This window comes from Ochlerotatus camptorhynchus, unplaced genomic scaffold, assembly GCF_037179485.1.
Source record: "Ochlerotatus camptorhynchus isolate MF236.1 unplaced genomic scaffold, CSIRO-AGI_Acam_v1.1 ptg000211l, whole genome shotgun sequence".
Taxonomy (NCBI): Eukaryota; Metazoa; Arthropoda; class Insecta; order Diptera; family Culicidae; genus Ochlerotatus; species Ochlerotatus camptorhynchus.
In genome coordinates, this window is record NW_027040701.1 from 3,318,910 (window position 1) to 3,331,887 (window position 12,978).

General features: G+C 39.2%; 1 protein-coding gene across 1 annotated transcript in view; it reads left to right on the forward strand.

Annotated features, from left to right (window-relative positions):
- Window positions 1-2,542: 2,542 nt before the first annotated feature.
- Window positions 2,543-12,978, forward strand: part of wg (wingless) — a 63,263-nt gene continuing 52,827 nt past the window's right edge. The window contains exon 1 of the mRNA XM_065224475.1: window positions 2,543-3,002. Coding sequence (XP_065080547.1) covers window positions 2,899-3,002 — 104 coding nt within the window. The 5' untranslated portion in view covers window positions 2,543-2,898. The remainder of the gene's footprint in view (window positions 3,003-12,978) is intronic.

Here is a 12,978-nt window from a genome sequence, read left to right on the forward strand (position 1 = left end):
GGCCTTCTGGACAAAACTTCGGCTTAGGTGCAGCTTCTTAGCCACATCCCTAACGGAGGCGTTCGGATTTCGGTTGAAGGCCCCAACTACGCGGTTGTGATTTTTGGTGTTGTACGGAATACTTTTTCCTTCACTTCTGGGCTTCCGATCGGTGGTCAACCGTTCCTCGAACCGCTTAATCACTCGCGACACCGTGGAATTCGCGATTCCCAACGTTTTAGCGATGGAACGATGCGAGAAATCCTTGTTCTCGTGATGAATGCGCAAGATTTTATCACGCACGAGCTGTTCTTTCGACTCCATTTCCGCGAGTTTTGATCACAGGACTTTAAAACTTGCAGGATGTAAATAATGCACTATGAACTAAATCCACCCAAATTTTCATTAAATTCTACCCAACGGTTAAAAAGTTAGAGCAATTTCATAGTGTGGCAATTTCATCGTGGACACCCTTTATTATTTAAAAAAAGGATTTTTTCGTGGTTAAAATTTTTCAGAGCATTCCAAATTTTTCCAGATTTTATATTTTAACTGGATCAGATTTTCCTGAAAATGATATGGCAACGCTGAATACAGACCACGAATAAAAAACGTAAGGCAAGCCTGTTTTGAAGATTCCTCATTAATCAAAACAGCCTTATAAATCAAATTAATCATGATGCCCCATCATAATTGAAGTTGCAAGTATCTCCACTTGGCACCATATAGCAGTTGATGGTGAAAATTATGTTCCATTCTTGCATTAAATTCCATGGAGCCGCATGGTAAACTTCTGAAACACACATCCCAACACATCCACGTGTCTCCATGCCTCATGATTTTGAATTGTCGGCGAAATGGATCATTTTCACCAACAGAATTATAAACATACAGCACACATGCCCACACAACCCACAATTAGCACCCACTGTGCGTAACACGACATTGTCATGCAAGACTGTCAGGTCGTACGCGTTAACCTGGGACATGGGGACCAGCTCTGATGCATAGACGACTCTGACTGCGAGACCAGATACATTTGTATATCGTCGCTGTTGGCTTGCCTCGTTCCATTTCCTCCCCCTCACCACCCTCCTCGTTCGTGACTAGCGCACACAAGGTAGTTAGGTAGGCAGGTATCATCTCATAATCATAAAACGTGTTGAGTTGAAACAGTTTTCAGTTCAGCATAGGCATCGACGCGGGTAACAACACAATTAAACAATGTTTTGCTGCTGCCTTCTGTCAGGATGTAAATTTATAGCCCTCTCGTGTGTTCTCGTTTAACGACAAGCATTGACAGTTGGGTTATTAAAATGAAATTGTAATCACTCGGTGCAGTATCGATGCGATCGGTGAGGAGTGATTGCGAGCGTGGAAAAAAGTGCGCTTGCGGCAGTGCATAAAACCAGGAGGCACTCGATCATCACTCAGAGATTATGCTACGTGAGAGTTTGGATCTCTTTGCCTGTTGCCCGTTGTTGTTGTTGTTGTTGTTTGTTTGTTTACCTTCGTATTTCCATTAATAAAGTGCTCTCGTCGGTCACGATCGTTTGAGTTTAGCGAACTCCCATCTCCCAGCGGCAGCAACAGAGCATGGCGAGGTAAAACATATCGAAACCCTCGAGGAAGTAGTGAAGCAAACTGGCGTGAGAGATTGAGAGAAAAAGAGAGCGATCGTGTGCTTAGGAGTTAAACGTGCGCGAGCGTTTAGGTGCAAAAAGAAAAGTGAAAAGTTTCTTTTCTTTTCACGCCGGCCAATTTGGGACTCTTTTATTACCTGGAAAAGCCCGCTTCATCACAAGAGAAAGAGCGAAGAGCGAAGGCGATCGATCGCCAGAGTGCGAAGAAGGAAGGAAACAAAAAAAGGAGGTGGTGACGAGTCCGAAAAGCATACACACATCGGTCGGTAGGTAGAAGAAGTGGAAGAAGAGGAACGAACAAAAACAAAAGCGGACAAACACAAGCGAAAAAGCGTGCCGAAGCGAAGCATAAAAGAAGGAAAGAGAGAGAGAGGGAGACAAATAGCGAAAAATTCCAAACCGATTGGTTGGTGAGACTGCAGGCGAAGGAGAGAGAGAGTAGTGCGGCAACATGCTGGAAAGAGAAGGCGACGTCTTTAGGGCTGCTGCTGCCGCTGAGAGTGGAGTGGCAATAGCGAAACAATCGAACGAAGCGACGACGACGACGACGACGGAGGTGCTAAGGGCATAAGCGCGCCGAGAGAGCAGTAGATGCAAGCAAGGCATGAGAAAGGTGCTGCTGCTGCCCGAAGGATATCGTCGGTCTAGTAGCGCAGAGCGTCAGCATAACAGTTTTCGTGCGCGATCGTGATTGATGTTCGTTTGCCTCGGCGGCCCCCATTTTTTTTCGATGTGTGGTTGATGTGGAAAGTGACTCTAGGAGGAAAACAGAGCCGTCGCCGTTTTTCCGTTGCCACCGCGCGCCGTTGCCTAGAAAGAAGAGAAGCAACGTGATGTGAAGTCGATTTGAAAGGATTTGATTTTCCTTACCTTCTGCTACATGTGTGCAAACTGTCGTTTCGATCACGGCGACCAAAGGAAAGCTTTCTGGCGGATCGTGATTTGAATTTGAATCCGGTCCGGAGTGATCGACCAAGGACTAGCAGCCTTTCGTCCTCTGGAAGTGTGGAAGCGTTCTCGAGGATCATTACCGGTGGACGGTGGAAAATGATCGACTCAGTGATTGCCGCGTCTGACAGTGTTCGAAAGTAGAATTGGAAAAAAGTTTAGCAAAACCGGATGTGATTACCAGTGCGTGCGGCGGTTGCAAGGAGCGTGTGCGCTATTGGCAATTTGTGGTGACAAAAGATTGCGTTTCCGTTTTTTTGTTTTGTTTTGAGAGAGGTAGAAATAAATCCGTCAGCCCGATTGCTGAAGAGTGTAGGAATATTGGACGATGGAACTGCTGTCGATTGTGCTGGTTTGCCTGATGGCGGTCAGTGCGAACGGTGAGGTTGAAAGCAAAAGCAAGCCCGGACGAGGGCGGGGGTCCATGTGGTGGTGAGTAGTTTGGCATTCGAATTGGATTGATTGGCAGTTTAAGTGATTAACTGGGTACTTGCTGCCGGAAGATTATGACTTTTCGATTATATTCTGTTGTGACAAAGCAGTATCTGGAACCATTAAATGTCGTAGCATGTTGTAAATAATGATTTTAAAAGTATTTTCTCGAAACGCTGTGGGTATGATGAAATTTGAATGTTGAGATTTTGAGTTAGAAGAGTGGACATGATAGTGGACAAACCATGTGCATAGTTATAATTCTCAGCGCATATGTTAATTTAGAGCTTGACAACTGTAGGGATTTCTATAAAGGTATCTGCATTATGAACCAGTTGCCACTAGTGTTGGTAAAGTTGACGAAAACTCAATATGACTCGCGAACTTTGTGGAATGTCGCGAACTTCTCCAACGCTGATTGCCAGTGAGAATTCAAACATCACTAAAGGGCAAACTTTTAACTTTTTTTTTTCTTTCGGGTCATAATCACTGTCCTGCATTGATGTTTTGTGATATGTGCGTGTCATTTGATTAGTGCATGCCCCAGTACCACATTATTATGGAAAAGTTATGATGTATTCGTTTTCGATACAGTTAAATCAAACATAATTGCTATTCTCACAAGAAGCCTTATTCAATTGTGATGTTTTGCAATATTCGAAGCGTTCTAGGGCCATTCCAAAGACTCTCATCAATCAAAATAGGTCTTACATGAATCCTCAATTAATTGTGATGTTCCGCATCATTTGAACAATTCTGGGATCTCTTAAAAATATGTACCTTCTCAGCAATCAAAATAGGTCTTCGTAGTGAGAAAAACAAGCGATGATACTGATATTTGACTAGGCATCGGAACCCTGATCTGAACCTTTTTCTTGTATCCAATCTCAAAACCGAGGTTCATAACCGTCAACAAAAAGAACATCGGACTAGAGTTCGATGTGGTTGATCTTTCATCCCGTCACGTAGCAAGAAAAGGGGATGTACCAGCGTTACTATTACATATTTAAACTATTTAAAACAGACATTGGTCGTAAGCTTTCCTTTACTTTTCTCTTTTTCTGGTTTGAAAGCCACTTTTCAAAAATTCAATCAGTTTAAATACTTAAGTTAACTATTGTGAATCTCAACCATTTTAAATCATTCGAAAGAGTGCGACAACTGTGTATTGCACTCATTGTTCTCAGAAAACATTGGACCTATTTATGACTTGTTTTTAAAATTATTGCTAAAATTCTGATATTTGGTCAGCGGAGCATGGTGCATATCATCGATTCATTCGGTTTTAAGAGCAATTCCGATAATTCAATCTATGACGAGAGGTTTCTGTTCAACCGTTGGTGAGAGGATTAGCTTGAAACTGGTTTGTTTATGTGTTATTTTGTGTTCTTTCTAATTGACGCTTAATCCTCAAAATCCTCCGGAATGCTACTTAGCAACGTTTGTACATTAATAATGTGGCTTAGTTTTCGTATAGTTAAATCTAAAAAGTGGTGTTCGAAAATCGATGTTTTATTATAATGTATTTACTAAAGCAACGCTCTGCCTGCGTTTCACCTATCGAGGTTTGGTTATCTTTATACACAGCAAAAAAACAAATTTTATTATTACATCCAAGAGGATGCACTTCAATCATGTCGAAAATCTCATGTAATTTTGATGGCCACAAAAATAAACAAATGTAGTAAAAGCAGCGTAATGTCAGTTCATGCACTGTATTAATGATAATTTTATCCTTTTTGGCAAGTAATATTACACCATATTTTTGACACGATTGAAATGCATCCATTTTGATGTGATATTAAAATTATTTTTTTGCTGTGTACATTTATCCGACGGATATCCGTAACTCACTCTTTTCTGTAGGTCACTTTTAAGTGTATTAGTCGATGTAACATTATTCGCCAAATACAAAATTGATTCTAGGGGTTTAACAAATAAACTTTAGAGCCTCAATTGACCACCAGGTTTGATTTTTTCTACTCGATACTTCTGGTAACTACTGCGATGGATGAAGATATATATGTGTTTGATTTGTTCAGATGAGTACAGTTATATATTTTAAGTAGCTTAGGGGATCTACACACCTTGAGTTTCATCCGAAGAATTCACTGAGATAACTGTCATTAATTCAACATTCTAAACCAAAAAAACAAAAACCTTCTTAAGACAGTGTTTCTCAATCCAAGGATCGTGGGCTATCTTTATTGAGGGGATGAGAACTCAATTTGTTGGGAATTACAATCTTTTTCGAACTATCGCGATTCAGCTCAAATATCAACCTATTTGATTTTTATTCATTGCTGCCATAGGTGGTACATTTTATATGTCATCACTAAATTGTATGGGGGAAACTAATGTCACAACATTTTTCCCCACAGCAATTTCATGATATTTACCACCACAATTTGGATATTTGGCTACAAAAATGTTTTATGAAATTATGGAATAATTAGATATTATTACAATCTTTTGCTTGTGTAAGCTTCAAGAAAAGATTGTGAAGTAAACGTTTCGTTTTTTACTTAAAAAGGATTGTAATAAGGCTAACACAAATGTTACCAAAAGATCTTGTTAAACGATTTTTGTTTATTTTTTCGTTGTTTGTAGTATTCCATAAGTTTTAATTTTTCATGAGTTTTTTAAATATAGGAATTGAATACGGACATTTTGAGATATTTGGATATTTATTACTTTTTAAATTTATTTAAAAATGTCTTAAAAAAATTTACCGTGTATATTTTCTCTAGAAACCCTTTTTTCTACAAATTTCCCTAAGTCGTGATTTAGATCAGAAGTGACCTTCTTGTGCAACAATTTATTAAAAAATATTAAAGACACTATCAAAAAATATGTACAAAAAGGCCGAAATTTAGTAAAAATGCGAATGATTGCCTTCAACAAACAATTATGCAAAGTTTCTTGCAAACAGGGTTACTTCCACTCACTTGCTATAAAAAAATGTGTTTCCGGATTATGAAAACATTAGATGTTATAATGATAATTAGTACTTGTAAGTTACAAGAAGAAGTCGTGAAGTATGTGTTTGCCACATTAAACCTGTCAATATTGCTTTCAGTGCGTCACAATCAGCGATTTAACGATTCGTGAGCGCTCACTCAGAGTGAACGCTCGCGAATCATAAGATCGTCGATTGTGACACTCTGAAAGCGAAATTGACAGGTTTTATGAGTCAAACACATCCTTTACACCCTTTTCTTGTTAGTTACAAGTACAACATATAATTATATCATCTAATGATCTCATAATTTTGATAACCATTGTTTTATAGCAAGTGAGTGGAAGCAACCCTGCTTGCAAATCGGAGAAGGTTGAGTCAAAAATATATTTTTTGCTTTCTATTTGCGGCCTGGAATTGCTCATTTCTAGGACCGTTTTTGGGGTGTTTAAAATCATTTTGATGTTTTCAAGAATGTTTTAATATTCTCAAGGTTATTTTTGGGGTATGGTTGATTAATTATCGTTAGTTGTGTATGAGACTTTTTGCCTCACGTCCCAACCGTCAGAGGAAAATGGAGCAACACTTAACGTTTCTAGTTTGGATGCTTCCAACGACCAACCAATCATATAATTCCCAAAAACGATATGTCCACGTCTCATCCATTGGATTCTGAAGAATCGTGTTTAAATCCTCGATTTAAACAGGCCCGATGTTTTCTGAATCATCTTGCCCCTTAAATACTGCACAGTAGGCCTGGCCGTTGTGATATGTGTGACGCATCTTCGATGTGAAACATATATTGAATAGACAAGTAAAATGATGGAGGTATATCAATCATTTCCCAGGTTGCTTTCAATGTTTGGCAGAGTTGGTGTTAGATTAAATTTAAGGGCAATTCGATGGTTTTTTTTTTCATTAATTTTAGTGTTAAGGTTAATTTTGCTGTTTTATATTACTGTTTTGGTACTTTTTTACCATCCTGGATTTTTAATAATTTGAAGATTTGGGTTTCACAGATATCATTCAATTTATTTTAAAATTGGTTTCTTTAATAGTTTAATCGTTTTAATCGTTTTGTTTGGGATTGCCTGGCTGAGATTGAGAGCTTTAAAAGCTTTTTTTTTAACGTTTTGTGACCATTATAGCTCATTATGCGCTTAGGAAGCTTGTGAAATCACTAAAACCGCTTAATTGTCTCTGTAGGCTGTACAAATATCTCTTAAACATCTAGGAGCTTTGCTGACCTTTTCAGATCCGTGATAACCTATTGAAGTGCACGTAATCATCCGGAGCTTGCTAAATACTTGTGATGTTCTTTCGACCTTTCTCTCGGAAGCTTACCGCCCCGAAAACAACTCTATGGAAAATTTACTTGTTAAAACACTTTTTCTATGGAAGTTATGAATAGGGTTGTTAGTTGAATTCTCACAATAGCAAAAAAAAGGTGAATATTTTCCATTTAATTCCACTTAGAAGTTTGTATCCATGGCAGATACGTGTTTCAAGTTCAATGTGCAGTCTTCATTTGTGTCATCCTCACTAAAGACAAATTTAAATCCAACTGTCTCACTAATGTGCTTGAGAGGGTTAGTTTTTTTTTCTTGATTTGTTTTCCTTCGATCTTGTTTTCCGTGCTGAGCACCAATGCTACCAACGCCAGGGAGGCAGCTCCCACACCTTGACCCTACCTATCGACCCATCAACTCATGAATCGGGGACCAACGGCGTGATCAAAGATGTTATGCCTCAGAACATCCCGGCGGCGCCGACTGGGATTGAACCCAGGCCTGCTGGGGTGAAGGGTTAGCTTTCAAAAGATCTTTAGTTGGAATGACACTGATGAATACTGCACATTGTATTCAAAATACGCATTGGTCATGGAAGCAAAATACTAAGATGAATTATATGGAAAATAATCACATGTTTTCTAAATTATCGTGGTAAAAGGTTGGACTTAGAAATCCACTAAAATCACCCTTTCGGTTTTGTTTTGAGTCCAACATTTTTTGCATGATGAGATAGAAATGGCTATTTATGCAACAAGTTGCAAAAGAAGATTTTTTCAACACGAGCCGTAGTTTATCCAACGAGGTTTGCTGATCGAATTTTGCAACAAGTTGCCACAAAAAAAAAAAAAAAAAATTACCCTCAAAAAAGTGTTGAAAACTAGAACTCATCGGCACTGGTGATCATCCAGTTCTTTTCGGTACTGTTATTTTTATTATGAAAAATAGGCCATTCTCATCCTCATCCTTTAAGTCAAAAATGGATTCCGTCACGTGTAAAATTAGATTTTTTTTTGTGCGACGCGCTTCTCGTTAGCACTCTTAAGAACTCCAAATTCCGCTGAACCTTTTGGTGGTTCGCCGAATCTCTCTCTCTTTCTCTTATGTTCCCCAAACTTAACAGTTTCCTTTTCTTATTAGTTCTCTGATCTTCTCAGACGGTATCTTCAGTTAAGTTTAGCGAACTTTAGTGAAATTCAGAGCATTTCAAAGAAGCGCAACTCAGGAAACTTCAGAAAGGCTAGGACACCTCAGTAGACTCTTCGGAAACATTCATATGCACCTTAGGGAAGCTCAGGGCTACTTTAGAGAAGTTGAGTTGTTGAGAAGTTTATAGAATATCAAATTAGTTTAGGGATTCTCAGGGAATCTTTGGAAACCTTCATAAACATCTGGGAACCTCAGATGACCTCAGGGATTCACAGAAAACGTTTTACATGACAAACTCAGAGTACTTTTGAGATACTCAGAGATCTTAACAAATAATCAGGGAACCTCAGAAACGCTTTGAAGGCTTACATGAAGTTCAGTATAGCTCAGAAATGCTCGGGAGAGAATCTAGGACACCTCCTTGACATTTCTTACCAAACTTTCACTCTCAGTGCAAGTAAGTTCTATCGACCAAAAAGATCGAACATATATTTTTTAAATGCTTTAAATATCATTTATCATATGTCAGATATTGATTGTCAAACTGATCAACTATACCCAAAGACAGGGCTAGTTAGTTAAGCTGAATTTGACTTACAATATTTCTTGGCAATCAAAGGCTCAAATGCAATGACAGCGGAAGCGGAATGGCAGCTGCAGCGGTTGAGCCTTTCTGTTGGATAGTAATCTAGTTAGAATCAAATCGAGCCCATTAAGCCTTTTTGGTGTCATTCTTGCACTGCAGCTGCCGTTTTGCTTCCACTGTCATTGCATTTGAACTTTTGATTGCCACGAAATATTGTAAGTCAAATCCAGCTTAACTAACTAGCCCTGTCTTTGGGTACCGTTGATGATTTTTGATCACTATCAAAGCTGTCGTTTACATTTCGCTTCCGTCCACATTGCGTTTTGGTCTTAAAAACTTGGACACCTTTCGTTACCAATAATTGGAAATACCTTATTCTTGTGAAGCATAATCCTCCCAAATGTGGCTGTTGGTTTACAACTCATTGATTGATTTGCATTTGAACGGCATGCGGATCAGCAAAAGCTGATCATTCGATAGTTTAAGCGAATGTTGAGCAATGCAGTCGATTTCTGGGTCTCGATCGATTCAATTTATGGATTTGAATCGAGATGTGTGCTGCTTCAGTAGAACTCCACATCACTCCACATCGATAAACATACTTGGCCAATTTGAAGTACCAAATAGAACAGGTTTTTGAACATTAAATTATACATCTAACCATCTGAAATTGAATGAATTAAAGCTGGAATTTACACGTTCATCTGAATTGGTATTGTTGTTCGTTGAAAATTAAATCAATTTCAATTGAATTGTTCACATTCATGTAAAACACACACTTGCATGTGGAATTAAATCAAAATGAATGTATTATTGATGTTTTTGCTGTTTCCGGAGATGAACCAGCCTGCGGCTGAAAATCTCCTAAATAGAGATAATAATAATAAATAATGTTTTTGCTGTATATCCAAGGACAAAACATACATTATTGTACCAAGCGTAAATTTACATAATTTTGTTAATGTTCGTGAGGTGTTCTATAAGCACCATACTGCAGTGCATTGATTCAAATATGCACAGCAAAAAAATAATTTTGATATCACATCAAAGTGGATGCACTACAATCATGTCGAAAATTTCATGTAATTTTTATGACCACATAAATAAACAAATGCAGTAAAAGCAGAGTAATGTCAGTTCATGCATTGTATTAATGATAATTTTGTCCTTTTTAGCAAGTAATATTACACCATATTTTCGACATGATTGTAGTGCATCCACTTTGACGTGATATCAAAATTATTTTTTTGCTGTGTGGTTTCCTTTTCCTTTTTATTTCAATGAAGATTTTCCATTGACTGAATCTGATATGGTTTGTCCGTTATTGGCAAAACTCGTTGTTAGTCAACTCCAGTCAGTTCTAAACATTAACTCAATTACATTGCAATGACAATCACAAACTCATCATTGAAAATTAATTAAAATATGTTCTACACAGTGTAGACTACAACAAGCAACTCTATTAATCATCTTCAAGGTCGTGGCTTTAATTTCTAAATGATTCTAAATCAATTTTCCCCACTGAAGAAAAAAAAATGTACATCTCAATTAGCCACAAAACGGTTCTTGTAGCAATCAATTATAAATGAAAAACCAATACCGGAAAACAGTGAGCTACGCATAATCTTGTCATCACGTAAACATTTTTTTTCTCCCCCTCAATGCGATCATCTCCCTTGACGCTCACGCACATTTCGGACGCAGTTTTCGAGTTGCTTTTCGAAAATCCAACACACGTTCCGTTTGGCTTTGGTCTCAGTCACCACCAGCACTGAGACTCGTTCGTTGGTCAGCGCCTTTTACATACCACACCACACCAGCACCGCGCTGGCCAGAGCCAGAGGTAGGCCGTAAAAAGTGAGCACCGAGAGCGATCCCAATCGCAGCGTACCTACCAGCGACACGGTCTTGGGCTGAAACTGCTGCGCAAAACATGTGTAAATTTTAATTTGAAAGAATTTTACAATTTCATTTTCGCGGTTTGTCGCGCTTTTTCGGTCGTCCGTTGTCCATCGTCGTCGCCGGTCGCGAGCATGAAAATTGATGATTTATACCTCCACCAGCGCAGAAGTTTCGATTATCACATCGCACGGAAGACGACGGAGACCGCGACGACGACGATGACAACGACGGCGACGACGACGACGGAGAACTCGTCAACTTTGGTGACGACTGGAATGGTGATGGGAATGGGAAGTTTGGTTTTTGTCTGCGTTTCATTCCCTTGCGATGTCAATCAACACACTCCGGGAAGGGTTCAAGGATTTTTGCGCGAAGGTGAATTCCTTCCGTAAATCGGGATGCATCCGAGGACCCCTTGTCCCCAGTATGGTGGTGACACAAAAAGTGCGCTCTTACATAATAACTCTTGTTATAAAATAAATTAGTTTGTCTTTCTGCACGGCAGAACAGGGCAGAAGCAGCAAATTGTCAACTCCTGGGATCGAGATGTGCCTGGAAACAGTTCACTGTGTAGGCACTTACGGTACATAATAGCCCGTATTGTACCGCGGATGAACAAAAAGCGAAGGTAGTAATAATAATTATCATAAACAACATTGCTGTGCATTGTAAATCATCTCTTTTCCGTCCCGCCTTGTTGCGTCCCCGGACGTGTGGTGATCTCGCTTTCTGGTTCCGTGGTAAGTGTGTTGACAGTGTCATTCTACTCCTCCGGTCGTCTTCGTCGTCGGTCCAGGAAGAGTCTTAAAAAAGCGGGACATAAAACCCGAAGATCGCGTACGATCGAAAACTACTAATAAGGTGCTGCAGTCAAGTCCCGTGTTTGATGGGATGTGTTTGTTCCTGGGTTGAGCTGCTTGCTGCCAGATGGAACGGTGGTGCTTTCGATGGCATTGAAGGAAGAATAGGTCTTGGGACATTCCTGTAACGCGCGGGGTTGCTCGTGTGAAACTTTTCGTTTTTGCCGTGCAGTCGAGACGTAATAGATCATTATTATCGCGGGCAGTGATGAGAATTTGGATCAGCTTGTTGGAATTCTGATCCAGGAAATGGGCATTTGTCTGATCCGTTTGTTGTCTCATGGTGGAATATGAATTTCAGCCATTCGTCTCCATTTTCTTTTTCTTAGCATTTCTAATTTATTTCTTATCGCATATTAGCTTATTGCGTGCTCTCAACTTAGTGTTCTAGATGCGCTTCCTCAGTTATGAATTGAGAGCTTTCGATGCCTGTACCAATAAGGTGCATTAGTATAATTGCGTGGCAAGTACAATCATACTCTATGCCCAGCGAAGTCGAGGCATTTTTCAACCCGAAACATTTCTAGACCGGACCAGCAATTGAACCCATCTACCTCCAGCATGGTCTTGCTTTGTAACTGCGCCTTTACCAACTGAGCTAAGGAAGGTGCCAATGCGTCTCCATCGTATAATCTATTTAATGGAGACGCATGATACGATTTAACTCTCAGGGTATCAAGCCTGCAAACTGCAACCGAGCTCGTTTCTTGGCAACGGGACTGACGTGCTGTGTGTTACAGAATAGACACGTAGTTTGCAGGCGTGGTACTTTAACTGGGATCAACTGTGGTCCAAATTATGTATTTGATCCACTCATCTTGATTGATTCTAAATCAGGTCCCGATTATCATTTATAGAGATCTTACACTTTTATTTGGATACGATGAGCTCAAATAAAATTGCGTTAGAGAATACCTTTCAAATTCAATCAGCAACGTTTATTTAATGAACCATCGATATGAGACGGTATGAAAACCAAAAACTAAACAAATCTTAATTTCAATTTCTCATTTATTAGTTGATAATATTCGAGAGGCCTTTAATGTTACGAAATGCTAATGAGCGATTTTGTTTAAAATACTTTATATACATTTATACGGATTTGAGGGATATAAAACTTACTTTTCATCCACCATTCCTGGCGTTTCGGTCCAATTGGAACCTCATTCAAGGGATCGATTGTTATAGTTTTCTAGTCATGAAAGTTTTGTAAAACAACGTAATGTCATGA